Raw genomic sequence first — 23514 nt, 5'->3', positions numbered from 1 at the left:
GCGGGGAACCCCTCCGGACGAGATTGGGAAAGGAAGCAACTTCTTGCTCGCTGGCTCGCAGCGCTCCTTTGGCGCAGCTGAGAGTTAGAAACGAAGGGCAGGTAAGGGCAGGGTCCCCACCCCGCCAAAAAGTCAGGCTATCAGCCCTCCAGTGCCACTAAGCGAGGTGCATCGCCTCGAAGGGACAGCCCTGGGGCAGCTCGGATCCCCTTTTCTCCGGGGGAGTGAGGAGAAGTGTGGGGGTGGGAAGAGAAGGGGAACTCACGCTTCTCTCGGAGGTGCCGGCCTGGGAGATGGTGCCATTCAGCCCCACGAGAGAAGGCAGCGTCTGGGACATCCAGTTGGTGACCATGGCCATGGTGCTGAGCACGGCGCCGATCTTCAGCAGCGGCACGGTCATGTCGCCCCCTGCCTCTCATGCCCCTCGCCCTCCGGCGAAGCCCGCGACGCAGCCCTCCTCCCGGCTCATCTGCCCATCCGGGAAAGGCTTCCGCTTCCCCGGCGGTCCCGCCACGCCGCCCCGACTGCTGAGCCGAGAAAGCGGGAGCTTCTCGCGCCCGGCCTTATAAAGACACCCCCCCCGCCGTCCTCTGTGACGTCACAATGGCACCGGCCACTGGCCGAGCCTGCCTCCGAGTGGGGAGAGGCGGGAGGGGGGGGAAAACCAGACTCAAACGGAAAGGGAACAGACAGGAGCGAGCAAACGGACTGGCAAGCTCGGACTGCGGTTTCTCGAGTAAAGGATGCCATCCTTTACCCTACCTCGGAGTAAGGTATCCCTGACTGCAGGCCTCCCTCCCTGCCAGTCTCCTCTGAAACGCAGCAGGAAATCTCATCCAGTCTCCCCTTCAACCTCCTGCGCCAAAATACTCGAGAGCTTCCCGAGCGCTAGACAAGAGTTTTTCCACTTCCCTGTCTGCAGACTTCCCTCCCTCAGCCTCCCTGCAATTGATTCGTTTTTCTTTGAAACCAAGGATGGTAGATAAATGCCTTAGATCTGCTTGGTGTAGTGTGTTACCAGAATCGCCTTTCCCATATGTGTGTCAATGGTGCTCTATTGCCAGCTTGCCAAGCTTTACCCCATTGAAAATCCCTCTTTGCCCTGCCCTTTACTCTTGCTCTTGAGATCTTCCTGGTTCATTTACCCTGGAATATCTTCTGGAGTAGGTTAAACTAAGCTTTCTTGCTCCAATAAGCCCTGTATTCAATATTATTCAGTCCTATTGTGCATAGGCTCCATGACTGTGCAGTGCATAGCAAAAGATACTTACCAGGCAGTAAATATTATACAATTTAACGGGTTACCTTTCCTGGTTAAATTTGCCAAATCCTTCAGCTCTCCTTTCTCAAATTAACTTTGTCAAATTCCATTGGGCATAATTGGATTTAAATATGAACACATCACATTGCTGCATGTTCACTATCCTGGAAATATTCACATGGAGGTAACTCCTACTAGATTCTTTGTGCCGATAAAAGTCTCAATTCTAAACTTTCTTATAAGCTAAACCATGAATTTTAAAACATACATAATGCATAACGGAACTTGCTGTTGAGTCACTTTCTCCAATTCTAGGAATTCCAAATGACATACTACATTAAAGCACTTTGGTCCTCTACATTGGGGGTTCTCATGGCAGAAACCAACAGTATTTTAATTATGTTATTATTTATCCACCTACTCATTTTTTTCTTGATATGAATGGATTGTTGCCTAAGTACATTCTGCCTTGATCCTACTGAGTTTTACTTTTGCTTTGACAATTGAGATCAGGTCACTATAATTCCTGTTCCGCATATGATACAAGATAGAAAAAGCTGAGATGGCATATCAAGTGATTGGCTTTGGACTGATCCCAAGAATCCATAGAAGTTAAGATTTTAACCTACCACTCCACCCAGGTTACTCTGAATCTGAACACAAAGGCAGACAGCAATTTGAAATTAAACAAAAAAAAATCAAAGCATTTCAGACATAATTGACCCAATTCACATGTACAATTATGTACAATTAATATTGTACATAAAGATAGTACATATGATTATAAATACCTAACATAAGCATCTTGTGAAATATTTCTGGTCAACACATCATTTGAAAGAGCTTGGAAAAAAGATGCTGCATTGCCACCATGTTCAATTTGACATCTGTCATAATGCAGACATATTTTAAAAGTAATTTTTTATTAAACTTCAAAAATGCAAAAGTAAAAAAACTGATACAAAATAATAAAAATATAAAAAGAAAAAAATTAGAAGTGCAAAGGAAAGAGGAGGAAAGGAAAGGAAAATATATAGGGGAAAAAAGAAAAAAAGAGAGAGAGAAATGACTTCCCGCTTCATCAAAACATTTCAGTAATTACCACCTCCTCTAACATTTCCACAAAGATCACTTCTTTCCCTATCTCTTCTCTTATGTTAAACAAATTATAAAGCCTAGTCTTTCAATCTTAATGAGCAAACACCAATTAAGAGTTACCAGGAATAACAAGATATATTTAACCTTTATCAAATAAATCATTTTCATATGCCTTTCCTTTTCTTTTAACATAGTAAGTTATCATTTTATTTAAAAAATACAACAAAATGTTTCTTCCAATATCTTATATCTTATAGATAAACAAATCTTTCAAACTCTTTAAAGGAAGTTTTAAACACCAGCATTAAGAGCTACCAGATATAGCAACTATATTAAAAATCTTTATCTTTAACTCCTTCCAGTAGAATCTCACAATTTTTTACCATTTTGTCTTTGTCTCCTCTCAAAACTCCTTTACCAATATAACATGTACCAGAAATAATAACATCTGTATTTTAACAAAAAAAAACCTCTTCTTCCCTTATCCTATTTATAAACAAATCTTTAAAACCTTGCCATTCAGTTGTGATCAAGAAAAAAAACATTAAGAACTATTAGAAAGAACATCCTATCTATCATATTGACAAAAGCTATATGCAAGTTAAGTAGCCTACATATTCTGTCATGTCGATTTTCTGACTCATTTTATTTCAGAACTCCTTAAATTTGCATTGTCTTGCAATACTTAAAAGTGAGAAGGCAGCTATAGTTTAGGAAGCCAATGCCATCAATTTCCTTCTATACTGGCCTGATGTGAGTCAAGAGAAGCTTTCTCAGAGAAACAAAATCTAGAGACATTGGTATCTCTTCAATACTCATAAACTGAATTCTCTCAACAATCTTTATTTTGTTCTTTGCTGGAATACAGCATCTTCTGCAGACCTCCAATGACTCTGAACTAGTCAGCCATGAGTGAAAATTGGTGTCCTACTGAAATGGGAAAAAAATCCCAGTACGTGCCAGGAATCTCGTCACTTAACAATGGAACAGTACCCTGTCTTTGTATTTGAGAACATGGTTTTCTCAGCCATACCATCTAGGCACCAATGGTTATATAATGGGGAACATGTAGAGACATGATTTAAATAGTAGTATCCTATAGCTGTCCCGCTTGTTCCAGCAGTTCCGCTTCCAAGTGGCAAAAACTGCATAAAGCTCGGGGTAAAATCCATTGAACCTGAAAAATAATAATTCAGAATCATGTGACATAGAGTTGGGTAATTTGCACTTTCTGAGAATGTTTCTTTGTTGGTGAATTCCAATTCCAATTCCTGATAGTGAGATTAACCCCTCCAAAAAATTGTCAGCAGATACTTTTCTGTTTTATTTGATTTGATTCAATTTCAGCACCACACAACACTGGACAGCTCATAACGTGAGGAAAACAAGATAAAAGTCAAAGAAGCAAAGAAATATAATAAAATTAATGAAGATTAAAATCTAGATAACTCACACCAAAACATATGCCAGATGCACCCAATACACCAGACAAAGACTTTTATTTACCCTACTCCAATGCCTGAGCGAACAGTCAGGTCTGTAACACTTTCTGAAAAACGATCAGAAATATATTTGTAAAATAAAAATAAACTAGTCAATCCAGCCAAAAGTTTTCAGCCATGTAGGTTTTGATTGAGATATGCAGTTGAACATACTTCCAGGTAGATATGCATAGCAAGATTCAGTGAATTTGATCCATTACACAAAACCATGCAACATTCTGCTGAATTGGACTTTCTTGTTATATTTTTAGATAAGATTGTTTACCTCGACACATAAATCCTATGCATGAGAAGCTGGAGAAATGATTTGAACTTTTTCCATGTTGATAGGGTGTTTTAATAACAAACAAATGTAGAAAATCATATTACTAGGCTACAAGCATTGAGCAAGAGTTATTCACACTGAATTAGCTTCCCACGTTTCAATTTCTTCCTATTTGCCTGTGTGTGTTAGTAAGATTTCCTATATGATTTTCTATAATATGTTTAGACTTATCTCAGTTTCCAATACAATCTCTGTGAACTGAAAATAGAATCAGTCAGTTTCGGAATGTTGAAGAGTCAACTTTTTTCAATATACCGGAACTAAAGAATAGAAACTTAGCTTGCCAAAGTTGTTTATTTAATGGCTTTTCAGACTATTTATTAAATGTGGGGCCACCATGACTGCAAACTGTGGGCACTGGCATAGCAATTCTTATAACCAAGTTCAAGAAGAGGATGCAACATCAAAACATAAATTGCAAATGGTTTAGGATTATTTCATTCTCCTTTTTCTATACCTTGCCATGGTGTATGTGTTTGTGCATACATGTGTGTGTGTTAAGAAAAGCAATAACTTGACTGAAATACGGACAGCCCAGATGCAGTGTACTACCAGAGTGCCAAGTGGCCAGGAGCTTATTTATACCCGTTTTCCCAGGAGGGCATAGTTGGGTAAATGCTAAGCTCAATGATATTGCTGTCAAGACTCCAAAATTCCACTTAGCAGAATGAATAGGAAATACTGGCTATTGAAGGAAACTACACCACCTAAAGTTGAGAGATTCCAGATAGTTCTTCCACCCAGGCTCAAACCTGACTTCATTAATGTTTCAGACTCTTATATCTTCATATCCTACCCTGGAGATAATGTTATCTATTATTAACCTGTTATTTTTGAGATGCTGATTCTTGTGTTTGCGAGAGAAGGACAAATCCAAATAAATAAAGGGCATAACTAAAAGGTTACATTATCAAACTTTGTGCAACTGCTATTCAGCAGTGGTTGAATTCACATGAAAAGCCATCTCTTTAGATCAATGCTGTGCTAAGGTGAGCATTCCCTACGATTCCACCACTTTGTGGTTAGTTCAACGAAAGAACCAGTCTTTACTGATCAATTTTAATTAATTTGCTATATCAGCTCATTAGCCTTTTGTCTTTCACTTTATGCTTTGCTTTGCTATTGTGAATTGCTTTGGAGTACAATCTAGTTCAAAACATAGGAGATAATGCTTCAATGTACTTCAATTAATTTTGCACTGATCGCATAGAACCACCACTGCACATTTACTCTTCCTCTGTCTGAAATACCACCCTCCCCCCCAAAAAAAAGTCTCCAAAGACCTCAACATTTCATGGTAGTTTTAAAGTATGATAAGGATTTTTGTTCCAGAGGGCATTTTAAGGTAAGAGTAGGAAAGATTGCAGATTGTATGAGAAATGAAGCTTTCCATTGCCAAGAAATACACAAAATGAGATAGCCATAGGTATTTGCCAACAAAATATCTTTTTGAGAATGGTAATTAAATTACTATATAATTGTAAAACACAATTTCTTTTCCCATGCTTGGTTTTGTTTTGTTAAGAGAAGGGACTATTCTAAGGAAGTTCTTGGGAGGGTGAATAGGTTAAACTTATGGGTTGAAATGTATGCAATGTTTCAAAAAGAATTCATGATTTCAATTCAATCTTCGTGTACAGGGGAAAGTAAACTATTTTTAAAAAATTTTTAAAAACCATATTATTATTTTAGTGAAAGCCAGTTTGGTATAGTGGTTCAGGCACCAGACTAGAAACCAGGAGACTGTGAGTTCTAGTCCTGCCTTATGCATTATCTTTGAGCCAGTCCCCCTCTCTCAGACCTAGGAAGAAAGCATGGGCAAAATACTTCCAAAATCTTGTCAGGAAAAACTGCAAGAACTTGTCCAGGCAGTTATCAGGAGTCAAGACTAACTTGAAAGCACATGCAATCAATCAATCAATCAATCAGTAATGGCAAACATCACCTAAAGCAGGGGTGTCCAACCTTGGCAACTTTAAGACTTGTGGACTTCAACTCCCAGAATTCCTCAGCCAGCAAAGCTGGCTGAGGAATTCTGGGAGTTGAAGTCCACAAGTCTTAAAGTTGCCAAGGTTGGACACCCCTGACCTAAAGCATTTGCAACCTTCACAGACTGTTAAGTTTTGCATTGTAGGTCTGGATGAACTTACACGGCATTCTATCTTTAGGCAGCCCAAAACTCTTCTGCTCACAATTATGCATCAAGTAAGCAACATGACTAATAACCCGGCATAATGAATGAGGAACTTTTCAAAAAAAAAAAAAATGAGAGGAAGCTGAGAAGAGAGCACGTTTCCACTTCAAGACCAACAGTGGCATCTAGTGGCTTCCATGCAGGATTTCACAGGTAAACAATCTCTTCCTCTAGCCTAGCAGTTCAAAATATTGGCAGTCTTTTTACCCAGCCTAGAAGCTTCCCACTTTTTTCAGATTGCAGTTTGCAGTTCTGAGAACTGAGGCTCCTACGTTTTTCACAGCTGCACAGAAAAAGGAAACTTAGGACTCCTTCCTTGAATGACAACACAACTATACCAAGTACAATTCCTCCCAGTCCAGTGGTCAAAATTGCTCATTATACTTAAATATGCTCATCTTCTTTAGTTGGCAATATTGGTTAATCTTACTTAGGAATTACCACAATTTCAATGCAGAAATATATTTTTAAAGGATTCTCCATGTTCCCAGAAAAAGAAAAGAAAATAGGCTAAACACAAAACCAAACACATTCTCTAACATGGAGACACCAGGAAATGGGAAGAGATAAACACAGAGCGAGAAAGAGTAGAACCAGAGTGGAGCTGACATTTTCTTGAAATCATTTCTTAGCTATTTTTCACCCAGACCTCTCGAAGCAGCTTAAAAAAATGTAAAATAATGAAATTACATCAGATTCAAGCATGAAATAACTACAAAGTAAATGATTAATCTTTGTTACAATTCCATCTTCTCATCCTTACAAATCTGTCAATTCTGCATCATGGAAGAATGTCACCATGACATAAATGGCTGTTCTGTTGATTAGATCTAGTCAAATGGTACCACTTGAACACCAGCTGCGTTTACAAAATCACCATCAGTCAATTGCAAAAGGCAGCTTTACTCAGATCAGTTTACATCTTATGATATCCCAGGTCCTTTGGAAGGACTCGATTGGTGGGCAATACTGCCAAATCCTGTCTAAACATTTGGTTCACTATGCAACAAACCATAATAATTTATTAAATATATATACTGCTTGACTCCTGGTGGCCCTAGGCCCAAGTGTCATACTGAGATGCTCAAGAGATACTAGTATAGAACAGAATAGAACGAGTTGGAAGGGACCTTGGAGGTCTTCTAGTCCAACCCCCTGCCTAGGCAGGAAACTCTACACCACTTCAGACAAATGGTTATCCAATCTCTTCTTAAAAACTTCCAGTGCTGGAGCATCCACAACTTCTGGAGGCAAGTTGTTCCATTAATTAATCGTTCTAACTGTCAGGAAATGTCTCCTTAGTTCTAGGTTGGTTCTTTCCTTGATTAACTTCTACTCATTGCTTCATGTCCTGCCCTCTGGGGCTTTGAAGAATAGCTTGACTCCCTCTGCTTTGTGGCAATCCCCTGAGATATCATGTCACCCCTAGTCCTTCTTTTCATTAAACTAGACATACCCAATTCCAGCAACCCTTTTTTACGTGTTTCAGCCTCCATCCTGTCATCATGTCAGTTGCTCTTCTCTGCACTCTTTCTAGAGTCTCAACATCTTTTTTTACATCGTGGTGACCAAAACTAGGATTAAGTAAGGATGTACAGTAGTATTCCAAGTGTGGCCTTACCAGGGCATTATAAAGTGGTATTAACACTTCACGTGATCTTGATTCTATCCCTCTGTTAATGCAGCCTAGAACTGCATTGGACTTTTTGGCAACTGCAGCACACTGTTGGCTCATATTTAAGTGATTGTCTACTACAGACCTGTTAAAACTGGTGGCCGGCAAGCCAGATGTGTCACACACAGGCCACGCCCATCATGTGACACAATCAAGTTTGACACATGCCTGCTGCGCGCACAAATGGAATGCACGCTTATATATAGTCGGTTGTGGCCCGGGGAATGGGGACTCCTGAATTAGACAACCTTTAGGGAGAGGGTGCACTGACTGAGAATTTACTGACTGCAAATAATCTTAGCAAATGCTGCACTGGTCCAGACTGTGATAATGAGGATCTAAAATATGGATCATAATGAATAAAACTGAGTTCCTTTGTAGGAATTACTTAGATTAGATTCTTCCTTGGAGGCAGAGTTCCAGCCTGAAGTCCCTCTGCAATCCTACAAGCCTCCTGCTTGTCTGAGAGCTAGAGGTTCCAGCAAAAAGAGGAAAAAATGGTAAGTGCGTTGTAGCGCACTTCTAAACCACCTGAAAAAGAGAAAAATGTACATTGCTGCTAGGTTTCCAGGGACAGGGCAGGAAAACTTCCTGGTTAACCAAACCTTCCAAGAAACCCAATTTCATAAATACTATTGCCTTTCCCCTATTATAGTAATTCTCAGTATGAATGATATATAGAGCTCTACCTTTTACCGATCTCTGACTGTCATGGCTAATTAAAGAAAGAAGGCGGGAACTAGTAGTTGGATGCAGGCAGTAGTTTTAATTCACTTATTGATAGTTAAGGAGGTTTCAGCTGTCTTGAAGAGGTGCTGGCCTACCCTGTCCTCAAGTGGCCTTCCATAGATACAACAGTAATGGACACCAGTCATCCTATAACCAACCTCTCTTTTGGGGAAAGAGTGTGGCAAGAGTGATGGGCGACAACTAGAAAGCTCTAAACCAAACAAATTACTTGGATACTTGGCAGTCAGGATTCAAGGCAGGTTATGGGATGGAACAGAAATTGCATTGGCCGCTCTCACTAATGACTTGTGTGTGCGGTATGGGATGATGGGAATACCATCCTTCTTGTCCTGCTAGAATTTTCGGTGGCCTGTCATATTGTTAATGATAATATCCTTCTGGGTTTAATTTATCAAATTGTTCTTCTATTTTGATTATATATACTCCCAAGCACCTCTTGAGAGAATTGGTTTATAAATCTTATGGATACATATGGCGGGGGAGGGGGAATGAGGGAGTTTTGTGTTAAAAGAGTATCTGTGTGGCATGTCCCCTTGAAACATGTGCAATTCTCAGAGCAAAAAATGTCACTCACCAATGAATTGTAGAAAGGAATGTCCAGAATTGAGTTAACAAAACTTGTACTATATAATAGAGATACAAAAAAGCACTAGTCTAGTGCTTTAGATCACAGTGAAGAGATAATAAAAATTCTAACTCCTTGCTGCCATCTAGTAATCTGAAATATTTTTGCAGCCCAGTTATAGAAAGTCTACTTCATATAGTAAATGTGAAAATGTATACTGATAACTTCAACTGCATTGTGGCAATCTTAGTATGAGTTGATCTTTACAGAGTTAATGTTGGTTTTACAGTAATTTCCCCCTGTACATTTTCAAAGTTTGATACAATAATATCAGTAATGATGGTAGCATTTTAGTCAAGGTCAGAATGTACCAGCAAAATGGTTTTTGTATAGCTTGCAACAATAATCAAGCAAATGTACATTGACAACATTTAAATGCATGTCATTTCTTCTCTCTGTGATTTGCTTTTATTACCTCCAAAATGATCTTTCAAATCCTCCGCCCATTTTGTCTCTAACTGCACTCTCTTTCCTCCAGCATCCTGCAACAGAATACTTAGGCTAAAGAAAGTTAATTGTTGGTTTCTTTTCCTCTGATTAAAAAATGCTTGCAACAAATATTGGATTTTAGAAAGGGACAGGAGGTTCTGAGGAAGATTAAAAATGGAGTGGGACTCCATTCTCCACAAATGATCTTTGTCCTTATTCTCTTCAACAGTGAGGCTGGCACTAGTGATAGGACCTTCTATTTAATGTTCTATGTCCAGAACCTTTATCATCATTTAAACTGTCTACAGAAATTTCATAAAATGCTCTCCTCCCCCTTCTTGCTTTAATTAGTTTATTTTCTACATTAATTCATTCAGTTGATATGGCTGCCCAATCTTTTACAACTCTGGGCATCTCATGCTCATTTTTTTTAAAAAAGAAAGAAAAACAAATATATTACATCCATATAATAATAATTTAGCTTAAGATACACAAGATGGCATCTCCCACCATTCTGGACCAATGATCGGTGGAAGAACCTAGCCGCCCATGTCCTATAAAAAACCAGAAGAGTTGGGGCATCCAAATTTCAGGAATCTGGTGCTATTACAGACAGTATGCTTCCTGAATCTCATTAAGATGATGCTATTTAATTGACAGGAACCAGACCATGCCCAACCTGTCCCATCACATAGGTAGGCAGAAATAGTTGGTGAAGACTGGCCCATTAAATAAACTAAAGATGAAAGCAAACAAAATGCATATAGACTGCATATAGACTGGGTGAAACTAGGCTCAATAGCAGTCACTGTGAGAGGGATCTTGGAGTCTTAGTGGACAACCAGCTAAATATGAGCCAGCAGTGTGGAGCAGCCGCCCAAAAAGCTAATGCAATCCTAAGTTGCATTAACAGAGAGATACAACTGAGATCAAGGGAAGTACTAATACCACTCTATAAAGCCTTAGTAAGATCACACCTAGAGTACTGCATCCAGTTTTGGTCACCACATTATAAAAAAGATGTTGAGACTCTAGAAAAAGTACAGAGAAGAGCAACCAGGGTGATTAGGGGACTGGAGGCTAAAATTTATGAAGAACCATTACAGGAACTGGGCTTGGCTAGTCTAGTGAAGGGAAGGGAAGGACCAGGGGAGACATGATAGCAGTCTTCCAATATTTGAGGGGCTGCCAGAGAGAGGAAAGGGTCAAGCTATTTTCTAAAGCTCCTGAAGGCCAGACAAGGAATAATGGATGGAAACTGAACAAGGAGAGATTTAACCTGGAAACAAGGAGAAACTTTCTGACAGTGAGAACAATCAACCAATGGAACAGCTTGCCCTCGGAAGTTGTGGGAGCGCCATCAGTTGAGACTTTCAAGAAGAGATTGGACTGCCATTTGTAAGAAATGGTGTAGGGTCTCCCGCTTGGGCAGGGGGTTGGACTAGATGACCTACAAGGTCCCTTCCAACTCTGATTATCTCAAGACCCAACATTTGATTACAAGAACTTGTGATGGATCCTTCACAACCAAATTCCATTGCACACCATCACACATTCATTTAGGGGAATGAATAGATCCCCCTTCCCTTGTCCCCATTTTGTAACTCCATCCCCAGAATCCTAAAGTTGGAAGAGGCAACTGAGGCCAACCCACTCTTTGATACAAGAATCCAAATCAAAACATCCTGGACAGATGGCTCTCTCGCTGTCACTTGAACATATCCAACGAACAGCAGTTCACCACCTCTCTTGGTAACTGGACTTTACCAAATTGCTCTTATTGTTAAATGTACTAGATTTAAAAAAAAACGTTCAGATGGAATCTGCCTTTCTGTAATTTAAATCCCTTATTTAAGATTTTGCATTCTGGAATGAGAGAGAACAAATAGGTCTCAGTGTTTCTGATAAAAAAAAAAATTAAGAAGACTATTTTATTCTGGAAGTAATCTTAGTGCACACACAAGCACAAATGCCCCCTTTAGTTGCTTCCCCAAGGACAAACATATACAACTCCTTCAATAATTCTTCATAATGTTAATATTCTAGTGTACCGAGCATTCTTGCTGAATCCTTTCTCTGAATTCTCGTGAAAGGATTATGTTTAAAACTGGAAAGAATACTCAGAGTGGGATCAGATCAGGGCAGAATAAAATGAAACAACTCCTTCCACATTCTATAAATTATATAGTCGGATTGATGCTACCAAAACTGCATTGATGCCTTTTGCAGTCACGTTGTATCGCTGATTAATATTCTGTTTCCAATCTAAAAAAACAGATTTTTTTTTTATCCTTAAAAGATAGCCATCTTTCATCCTTTACTTATATGTATTTTTGATATTTTCCCCCTTAAATGAAAAACTTTGCATTTGTTTTTATTAAATTTCAGGCTGTTACTTCAACAAGTATAACTTATCAAAATCATTTATAATTTTATTTCCATGTTCTAGGGTGTTTGCCACTCCCCCAAACTGTGTGTCATCTACCAGTTCCTCCACTTCCTCATTCAAGGCATTGATAAGAACAGTGAAAAGCAGAGAACCTAACTGCAACCTGCTCAGTGTCTCTCTCTCTCTCTAGTTTGTTGAAAAACCATTGATTTTCAAGCCAGCTATGAATTAACTTAATTGCCATGCTACTCAGCCTACATTCAAGTAGCTTAATTAAAATGTCATGGGGCTCCTTGTCCAGAGCTTTCCTGTAGTTTACTACAATCTTCCCAAATATCCATGTCAGAGTAACTGGTTTATGGTTTCTTGGATTCTACTTTTTCTTTTTTGGGGAAGGTAAGGACAAAATTTGCTTTCCTACAATCATTTAATAATCCCAGTTCTCCAGGATCTCTCAGAGCTAATACAGGTAGTCCTCGACTTATAACAGTTCACTTAGTGACCCTTTGAAGTTACAACAGTACTGAAAAAATGACTTACGACAGTTTTCACATTTATGACCATTGCAGTATCCCCATGGTCACGTGCTTTACATTTGGATACTTGGCAACTGACTCCCATTTATGATGGCTGCAGTGTCCAGGGGACATGTCAGGGGTGGTGTTTCTACCGGTTCTGTCCACCTCTGTAGAACCAATAGTTCTGAAGAGCAGCAGACATAGAACCGGTTCTATGTCTGCTGATGTTTTTGCCCACCCACCTACCCGGGCTCTTACCTGACCTTTATTTCCTGATTTTTTTCAACTTCAGCTGCCATGCGAGACACAGCTGCAGTTAAAAAAGCAGGAAAAAAGAGGACTTTTTCAAAGGCTGCTTCTCTGCATGCAGCGTGCTGATGATGAGATTTACAGGTGCGCGCGCACACAGCGTGCAAGGAAGCACATCGTAAATCACCAAACCTCGTAAATCACCAAATGGAAGTTAACCCTGTCGGATCCCACCCCTGGGACATGTGATCCCCTTTTGCATCCTTCTGACAAGTCAATGGGGAAGCCAGGTTCACTTAACAACCATGTTAGTAATTTAACAACTGCAGTGATTCATTTAACAAATGTATCAAGAAAAGTCATAAACTGGGGCAAGACTCATTTAACACATTTCTCACTTAGCAACAGAAATTTTGGGCTCCATTGTGGTCGTAAGTTGAGACTACCTGTACTTAAAAGTCCAGGGATTTTATTTATGCTACTGATATAATATTTACATTTTTCTCAGTCACTCTTAGCAGATGCGATAGATTCTATGATTGTTATATTATTCAAGAGCATTCTAGAGGCAGTTTCTTCTGGAAGATATCTTCAAATGAGTGTTGCTCCTTACACACACAGACACACACAGACACACACAGAGAGAGAGAGAGAGAGAGCAGAACAAAGCTCTGGCAGGAAGAAAGAACAGAAAAGGAACCTGAGATCCAGCATCTCTCACAGAAAATCGCAATGATGCACAGGGACATCATGATGCAAATCCCATTAATCCATTGTGTCCCAATGTCTGCTTCAAATACAGAAGTTTGCATCATGATACCCACAGCATCCCTTGCATTTCCTTCCCCCTGCAGACATTCGTGCTTAGTGGAAAGAGCAGTTTTTCAATGGGACTGATGACCCATGACTGGTGGGTTTCCTTTCATTAGATGAATCCAAGTGGAAGCTTGACAGCCATCTCCTTGGTATAGTGTAATTCAATTTCCTGGACAAAGCCGGAGGTTAAACTCCATGGCCCTAATAGCTCCATGTTTATGATTCCATCAATGGGAGATGCGGGCTTCTTAATTTGCACTTATTCAAATTCCTAATTCTATCATTTCAAACTGAAATGCACACGTGTGATCTGCTAATGTTTTCATTCGCTCCTTTGCATTGGTTCCAAAAGGAAGACAGCTCTTCTGGTCTCATTATGTCATGGACTTCTAAAATGGCTTTGACCTCTTTTGAAAATTCTCTTTGATCCCACAGAAGCTGGAAATTTGGGGGTGTGTATGTGAGTGCGTGTCTAGCTGATAAGCCCCAAGGTTTATAATAACCAGGGCTATCCAGTTCCATGTTTTGCATTTCCTGCTCCACTTCTTAATTAAATCCATGGCAGTTCCAAGTAGTAAGTGATAGGAAATGTCCCTCTGACATACTCTCAAAATCTCACATCCAGAGTGTTGCTGTTATATTAACAGAAGCCTAAGTAGCAAACTCAGTTTAGAACAGTTTCCATAGCAGAAAAGGACTGAAAGAAGCCTATGAAGAACTTTGAGGAATGACTTGTGCCCTTTCATTTCCTTCTCTTCAGTCTGATTTTGTGGTTGTACTAAGAACTGCACTACATAAAGTTAAGCCAAAGACTTCCCAGAAGAACAGTTTGATGCATAATATGATAGAAGTAACAGGAAAAAATAGCATTATATATGCATGATTAAAAGAATGAACATAATGGCTTCCTGATCAATTTATAGCATATTTGAGACATGCTGTATTTATTTATAATTTTTATAGCCTGGGTTACAATCCTTGTCTTACAACCACTTGTTCAGAGACTGTTCACAGTAACAACGGTATTGAAAAAAGTGACTTGCGACTGTTTTTCACACTTACAACCATTGCAGCATCTCCATGGTCATACAATCAAAATTCAGATGCTTGGCAACTGATTCATATTTATAACAGTTGCAATGTGCCAGGAGATGACTGTTTGGGATCCGTAGAGTGGGAAAACAAGCCTAACAGCAGATGTATCAAACATGCAGCCCACAGGCTGAATCCGGCCCATGATAGGCCACGGAGTTGACCCGTGCACCCATCCCAGAGACAGCGAGGGACCAGCCCCAGCTGCGCTGGGCCTGGCCATGCCCACCCAATTGGCTGAGGTGACCAGGCCATCCCCCACCCCAAGGGCAAACAAACTCTAATGCAGCCCGCAACGGGATTGAGTTTGACACCCCTGGCCTACAGGGATTCTTAGGAATGGAAAGTGGAGCATGGGCATAGGCCTCTGCTAGGCCTCCCAGGGCCTTCTCCACCCCGAGGCACCCTGTGCTCTGCTGGGGAAATCAGGGGTGTGGGTCATTAAGTAAGGAGATTACATGGTTGCCTCACTTGACAAACTTCCTGGCTTGCAACCATAATGGACAGGCTCCATTAGAGTCATCAATCAAAGATTGCCTATAGTTCAGAGCAGGAGATGGAGCCTGGTCAACTTTGTAGACATGAAGTCTGAGACATTTAACCTTTCATCCTATGGATTCAACCAGTTCTACTCACATATCTACACATATCTTAATGGAATAAGGATGTAAAGCCAAGCAAGACACTGCTGACTAAATGACTGACTTATCTAATTCAGATTTAAGTTATTAGCAAATGGCAATGTTTCACATAAATCCTCCAATGAATTTGATTGCAGCGACATCCTAGTTATTTCTGGCTTCAGCCAGTGATTATAAAGGAGGTTTAATTCCACTGATTTTAAAGAGAAATGGGTATATCCCAATGGAGTCATTAGGGTTTCTTTCCAAGTAAATCTGCATTAAAAGCTATGGCAGATTTTTTTTAAAGTGCTTATTTTGCTTGGATCACACTCAGTAATGTACAAAAATCAAAGCACTTAATGGGATGATTCTCTGTGTGTTATTGCATGGAGTTGAAAATTACCCCTATTAAGTAACGAAGAACATCTCAATAGTTCCAAGTCTTTGGTCCTGGCATGCAATATGTCAAAATGTTGCTGTTTCTTCACTATTTCAATGGTCTCCAAGTTTTCTGGTTCAACGGATCAAGGGATGAGGTGGAAGGTATGTGGGGGCAAAAAGGGATGGTCTCACATGCATGTGCTACTTTCACAAATGCAGCTTTGTGCACGCATGAACGCTATCCCCCACCACTTCTGTGGCCTAGTTCCAAACGGGCTGCAGTCCAGCACCACGTTGCAGACCAGGGGTTGGGGACCCCTGATCAATTTGGTTTTGTTCTTATGTACTTAAGTGTAAATAAACCACAATTGAATGAATGGAATTCTTTTTTTGCTGTTGTTAGTTGCGAAGTCGTGTCCGACCCATCGCAACCCCATGCACAATGTTCCTCCAGGCCTTCCTGTCCTCTACCGTCCTCTGGAGTCCATTTAAGATCATGCCTACTGCTTCAGTGACTCCAGCCAGCCACCTCATTCTCTGCCTTCCCCGTCTTCTTTTGCCCTCAATCTTTCCCAGCCTTGGGCTCTTCTCCAGTGAGTCCTTCCTTCTCATTAGGTGACCCAAAATATTTGAGTTTCATCTTCAGGATTTGGCCTCCTAAAGAGCAGTCAGGGTTGATCTCCTCTAGGACTGACTGGTTTGATCGCCTTGCAGTCCAAGGGACTCACAGGAGTCTTCTCCAGCACCATAGTTCAAAGGCCTCAATTCTTTGGCACATAAATCAACTCAATTCTTTACATATGCATAAATAAACATAGGTTTGTTCTTGAAGTCCAATGTTCTGCATTAATTTTACCCAAGTACTGTCTTTCAAATGTACTGGAGCTAGAACTCCTGAGAATGTTTTTTTCAAATTGCAACTTAGCTTTGGACTCCAATTTCTCTTTTCTGACTGTTTCCTTTGCTGCTTCCTTCTACTTCAAGGTCACTCTCAGAGCGCATTACATTGGCTTACTAGCCACTTATTTCCTCTCCCTCTATTTTATTTGTTTATCTTGTTGGATGAAGAATTCTATGAAGTTTAAAAAAATAAACGCACATTTTTATGGCCTACGATTCAACCTAATGATGGTTTCCACCTAATTTGGATTTGGAAAACATTCTGTTTTCATGATCTAACATTGAAGAGGTTTCAGCAAAGTGCTATGTAGCTGACATATCACATTTCAGGATACATGTGTGCAGGGGGATGATAGGCATAAATATAAAGCACCTCAAAATACTGGGCTATTTTTCCAGAAGGCCTATCGAAAGAGCAGAAAATTAATGCAACATAAGCCCTTGAAAGAAATATCTAAGCAGATAATCGCAAAAATTAAAAGCCTTCCCAGTACTTTTAATTCTGAACCTGTGAGAGAGCTGGGTTCTGCAAACTCTCAGCACTATTAGCACTATTTCCCCTAAAAGGGGAAACTGAATTACAGTAAAAGCAAACCTCTTTCAACTATCCTGCACTGCCATCTTGTGGACACCATTTAAATATTTTTCTTTTCAGATCATCTGTCATCTGAAATGAAAATCCAAATGGCAGCTTTTCTTCCCTAATTAGCAATGAAGGCACAGTTACCCGCGCAAGATTAGCATAATTGCCAAATTCACTTTAGGAAAGCAATAGATGCCAAAGTGTTACTGGGCATGTTGCACACTTCACATATACAATAACCGTAAAATAAAAATCATTACTTTGCTGCTCTCTTTTGAGAGAAATTCCAGAAGAGTCATAATGGACACTTTAAATGAAACGAGGGTTGCACAAAACTAATTACGGCTTTGCAAAGTAGGGCCTGCTAACTGGCACAGCAAATGTCCACTGCCTTGTGGCTTATCAATCCTATAGATGTACTTTGCATGAACTATTTGGGATGCAGCCGATTATTATTTATTTAGGGCTGTGCTTTGATTCAGCAGATCAAGGCTGACTTCGGGATAGATTAGGGTAATTCAAGTTTGACCTTTACCTTCCCAATGCAAGAGTGCCTCTCCCTAAACATCTGCACACTTCAGAGAAAACAGAACAGGATGAAAATGTGGACTCTTGTCTGGATGGGAAAAAGATTCTCTCTTTTTTTTTTCACGAGTCCTTTGGCTGAGGAATGGTCTCATAATGCAATAGCTTCTGAAGACATCATATATAATCCTTTATGTGCCCTATTAAAAAAACAACCCTTGCTGATTACCCAACAATTTAATCCACACTGAGCTAATACAAGGGAGTTGTAGTGTGAGTAGAAGAGGGCTGGGTGAGTGGGGATGTAGTTGTGTATGCGCTCTGGATAAGTATCGATGGGACACAAGGAGCGTTGGGATGAGTCTTCCCAATCAAGTTTGGGGGCCTTATGACACACAATGGTTTGCTTGGAGCTTCAGCTGATCGGCTTAAACAGATTTGCTGTGGAATATTAAATATCAGCCTAAGCTCCTAAAAGATACTTAGAAGTAAAGCTAATGATGGGGCGAAAAACAATACTCCCAACTTCACTGACGATCCAGGATGGCCACACCAATTGGAATCCAATCCTCCTGCAGTAAGTAGATTGATTTCTTTAACTCTGGATTGTAGATCCAGAGATGTACTTCACCAGGTTTGGCTCGACTATAGGTTAGGATCCCACTCTGTATAGAGTTGCACCATCTCCCAGCTCTAGAGGGTTCTGATGTTAGAAAGTACAGGCTGAGGTTTCCATGTGGCCAAAGACAGTGCATGGAAGCACATCAAAGCAAGGGGGTTGATGAAAGTAAAAGACTTCTTGAGAGCAGCACTCAGCTGCAAAGACAGAATCTGGAAGACCATATTTTTAAAGTTTTCAACTCAGGTTTTTGAAGTCATTGCAATGGAGCTTCCAACCTGTGCAAAAGAGGTGCAACTGATACAGGGTTTTTGTTGTTATTGTTGTTCGACGGTTTTCCTGTTCTGATGGCCTCAAAATGTGCTCTGTTCATCTCACTTTTTTGGGAACACTTTGCTGTGCATTGACCTCAGATTCTTCTACTTGGCAGTAAACTCTCGTTTATAAACAGCTAGCATACTTCTGATTTTGGCTATACCCTAGACACTCTTCAAGGACAAGAGTGTTGGCCTGCACCCAGCAAAACACTTTAATGAATGGGACTACAGCTACAATGCTGAATGTCCATTGCTAACCACAATGATGCCAATTTGATAAAACATGGTTTGTGATGTCATGATGCAAATTCTGCCCTTTTATACATCACACAACGCAAATGAAAAGATTGAATCACAATATTGTGGCAACTTTTCACACTTGACCTCCTCTTTTCTGTTGCCATACATAGAGAATTTCTGAAGACCTTTCAGAGCAAAATTCTGTTCCATAGTTAAGAGAACTTGAGAGAGGGCGAAAATCACTCCAAATATCAATTTTTGATCAGGTGCAAATATAGCCCATGGACTTGAGATTTCTTTTCAATAGTGAAGGGCTGTTTATTCCAACAAAGACACATACACATACCACGGTATTCATAAATGGAAACCAAGTAACTTTGGCCACAGGTAGATGGCAGCATTATGCTACCATTTATAACCCCTGTGGTCCAAGGACAGATCTATTTTCTTTAATTGTGCAATGCTTGGTCTCTTCTTACCTTCATAAACAAAGAGAAAAACACCTCTGCCTGTAATTCTTACAGGAAAGTATGTCCCAGTCACATCCAGCAACTGACTTTCAGTAAAGCTGATCTGTCTGATCATATCTCGTTGTTTTCGGACTGTGAAGCCTAATATCAATCGCTTCTCCGACACTGTGATTTCCTGAGACCCATGACAGCCCTAGCTTTCAGAAAAGAAGAGGACCAGTTAATTAGTAGTGAGCAGGATAGTGGGGCTTCAGATGTTGATGAATCCCATCTCCCCACACCCTTATCCAGCATAGGCAAAAAATGAGAATGATAGAAATTGCAGTCCACATCTGGATGGCAAGATATTGCTCACTTCTCAGTTAACTCGAGACCAGTTGTAGCAATGCAGAGCATAGAATATCTTCATTCAAAGATAGTGCATATGTCAGAGAGAAATAAATTCAATGTGAGAGGGGAATTTAATCTCCCAAACAAGCTTCCGTGATACATTTGTACAAAAAATAGAAATCCATTTATATATTTTATATGATTACATTCCATTCTCAGACTAAAAGCTACTTTAATGTAATGCCCACAGGCACACACATATAAAGCACAAATAAAACATCAGCTATATTTATATATAAAATTGGTTTATCCATGTTCAAAACAATGTATATGTGGGATATATCAAATAACTTTTGAAGATTCCTGGCATGTACTTACATTCTCACCAATATCCTCCAAAACAATCACATAAAATTACAGAACAATTCTTAAGTTAAAGTGTGAGCATAAAACTAGAATTTCATTATCTCTTCCAGAGTCCAGATACAAGTAGTCTTCAATTTACAACAGTTCATTTCGTGACTGTTCAAAATTACAACAACCCTGAAAAAAATGACTTATGAACATTTTTCACAATTACGACCTTTGAAGCATCCCCATGATCATGTGATCAAAATTCAGATGCTTGGCCAAATGACTCGTATTTATGACAGTTGCAATAATTCCCCTTTTGCGACCTTCGGACAAAGAAAGTCATTGGGGAAGCCAGATTCATTTAACAACCAGGTTACTAACTTATCAACTGCAGTGATTCACTTAACAACTGGTGCAGGAAAGGTCATACCATGGGGCAAAGCTCACTTAACAAATGCCTCACTTAACAACAGAAAGTTTGGGCTCAATTGTGGTCATAAACCAAGGACTACTTGTAGTTTGTACTGAAGGCAAAGTACCCAAGATGAAGTGTCCTTTGTCATTATCAGATATTTGTATTATGATGATAACTATGTTCCTTCCCATTGATGCTTTAGAATAAGAAATCCATTAGATGCATTTGGACCTGCACAGAAAACACACATAAATCTGTGCTATAAGGAGCAGGTTTCATCAATCTGCCAAAAAACAGTAAAAATACTGTAGAATACTTGGAACACTTTTTTGGGGGGGAGTACGGGACCCAGTAGATCTACATTTTCCTTTGGGCAAAAAAAGTTGATTAAAGGGATACATTACAGATGCACATCAAATTATCAATAGAATGGAGTTGGAGGACCAGGGGAAAAAATGCTTTTCCCCAATTCTCTTCTCATTTGATTCTTAAAGAACTGACAACAAAGAGCCATCTAGTGAAACTAAGTGACAGAATGTTCAGGACAGACAAAAGAACTCTTTCTTTCACACTCACACAAAAAACCATTATCAACATAGATAATTCACTACAGCAACATTATGAATACCACAGGAAACCCACAGATAGAGAAGTGCTTTTCTTCTGATTAAATTATTGCCGCTCCTGGACCAAAGCTCTAACATGCCTACACTGGAGAAATGTTTTCAATAATTATAAAATAAACCTGCCTCTCTTTAGACCATCGAAGAAGAAAGCAGTATCCATCCAGGAGCAAATAAATGAATGAGAACACAAGAGCCTGCTGAATCAACTCTTGGACCTCACTTGATCCTGGGAAATCCATGAAACAAGCATGAGGCATCTCCCACTCATGTATTTCCAGCAAGGACAGTAAACATTTTGGAGATCTATTTGCATACACAGACAAGCTATATGCTGGCATAATATTCCCTCTCCCTCTCTCCTTCACACACACACCCTAAGTAAATCAATAATGAATCAATAATGTTCATTCCCCATCCCCTGAGAAAACAAACATATATATTATGATTAAACAAATTCCAGAGATTCTCAAATTTGTTGGGTGAGAAGCTGCTTATTCTAGTGCTTGAACCACCAGCTTAAATAAGGAAAGCTAGGAACTCTAAATCTGTTTCTGGAAAACTTAAGTGAAACCTTTTGAAGTTGCCATCTTATGCTTGCTACCAAGCATACTGGCAACTGGTACTGAGTTGGCATGCACTGAAGTATAAACTGAGCAGAAAACAATCACAAACATTTATGCAGTACTTCTCTTGATAAATTACAGAGTTGTGAATGGCCACAGAAAAGATAAAAGACCATGGCAGTGATAGGGAAATTAAATATCAAGAATGTCATTGATGAAATGGCTTCAAGTAACTGGTGGTTTTACTCACCATGCAACTCCGACAGTGGTGGGATTCAAAAATTTTTACTACTGGTTCTGTGGGTGTGGTGTGGCTTGGTGGGCGTGGCAGGGGAAGGTTATTGCACAATCCCATTCCCTCCCCATCCCACTAACCTGCTTTCCAGCTCCGTTCTCCTGTGCAGGGCAACAAAAGAAGACCCAGCCAATCAGCTGGGACTCGGGAGGCAGAAAATAGATGGGGGTGGGGCCAGTCAGAGGTGGGATTTGCCGGTTCTCTGAACTACTCAAAATGTATGCCAGCAGTTCTCCAGAACTGGTCAGAACCTGCCGAATACCACCTCTGAACTCTGAATGAATTGGATTCCGACTGGGTCCTTGTGGTGCACTTATGAAGTGCTGGACCTCAAGAGTTTTTCTGCACATTACCTTCCAGTTTTATATAAAGTGCCACACAAAAAGACTATTAAGTGTCTTTGGGACTTTTCTAGATTACATTCAATTCTCAGCTATTGAAGGATGCTTAACATTTATAAACAACAGGTATGTGTATACTGTGGATGTATGTGTGGATGTCTACTTCCTTCATTTGTTCTGCACAAAAGAAAGATACGATAGCAGACCAACAATGACTCTTTTAGCATGACATGAGTGAGGTCATCTTGGAATTATATTTTTGTGCCTCCCGGAAGGATAATAATAGATTTTCATAATTAAGCAATGCATTTGTAGGTTCCTTGCATAACATTTTAGTTTGCCAGCATTCTATATTCCTTCACTCAATGAATGAAGCTGAGGTGCTTAAGACTATTAGTCCCTATCAGTTTTTAAAAATGGAAAGAAATGCATGATATGATTAGAAAATGGTATTAAGATGAATTGCACATCTTAACTTTTTTTTTCAATGGAGCCAGACAATACATTATTAGTTCCAAATCGGTCTTCAATGCATTTTTGGCAAAACATCCAGCTTCACTGGAAACCATTTTTTTGTATTCTTTTCAGGAAAAAAATACATATTTTGTTGCACTTGCCTTTCTAATTTATACATTTTTGTACTTATTTGTGGTTAGAGAACCATACCAAAGTGATTTTTAAAGTTTTTAATAATATGGAACTGATATTAGAAAGAATCACTGTCAATATACAGGTGAAACTCGAAAAATTAAAATATCATGCAAAAGTTCATTTATTTCAGTAATGCAACTTAAAAGGTGAAACTAATATATGAGATAGACTCATTACATGCAAAGCAAGTCTCAGCTACTCTTTGGCACAAATGCAGGGAGAAAATAAGACACTCTTTGCTTCAGTATTTCATAACACAAAAGCTTATTGTTTATTCCTTCCTCTGCAAGGAGTCCGAGATACTAGCTAAGCAAACAAAATAAAGTTGGATCTAACCCGAGTTTCCTGGGACTCGATA

At 39.7% G+C, this 23514-nt stretch overlaps 1 protein-coding gene and 1 long non-coding RNA gene across 4 annotated transcripts in view; one reads left to right on the top strand and one right to left on the bottom strand.

Moving 5' to 3' along the window:
• OLFM2 (olfactomedin 2) overlaps positions 1 to 23514 on the bottom strand; it is a 275974-nt gene that overhangs the window by 198197 nt on the left and 54263 nt on the right. The window contains exon 1 of one of the 3 annotated variants that reach the window (XM_026673848.2): positions 266 to 573. The exons of 1 other annotated variant lie outside the window; for it this stretch is intronic. In XM_026673848.2, the coding sequence (XP_026529633.1) occupies positions 266 to 400 (135 nt within the window). In that variant the 5' untranslated portion in view covers positions 401 to 573. Of the gene's footprint in view, positions 1 to 265; positions 574 to 23514 lie in introns of those variants that run through there. One more of the 3 variants, XM_026673847.2, reaches the window with a different exon arrangement.
• Positions 6383 to 12875, top strand: LOC148132299 (uncharacterized). Its single transcript, XR_015747332.1, has 3 exons — positions 6383 to 6533; positions 8437 to 8555; positions 12309 to 12875. It is a non-coding gene; the product is annotated as an uncharacterized LOC148132299 (long non-coding RNA).

The sequence above is a fragment of the Notechis scutatus genome, chromosome 2 (genome assembly GCF_049901735.1).
Source record: "Notechis scutatus isolate UNSWTSFEM ecotype Mainland chromosome 2, rNotScu1.2, whole genome shotgun sequence".
NCBI classification, from domain to species: domain Eukaryota; kingdom Metazoa; phylum Chordata; class Lepidosauria; order Squamata; family Elapidae; genus Notechis; species Notechis scutatus.
Note: the sequence above shows the minus strand (reverse complement) of the source record. Positions and strands in the feature narration are given on the sequence as shown.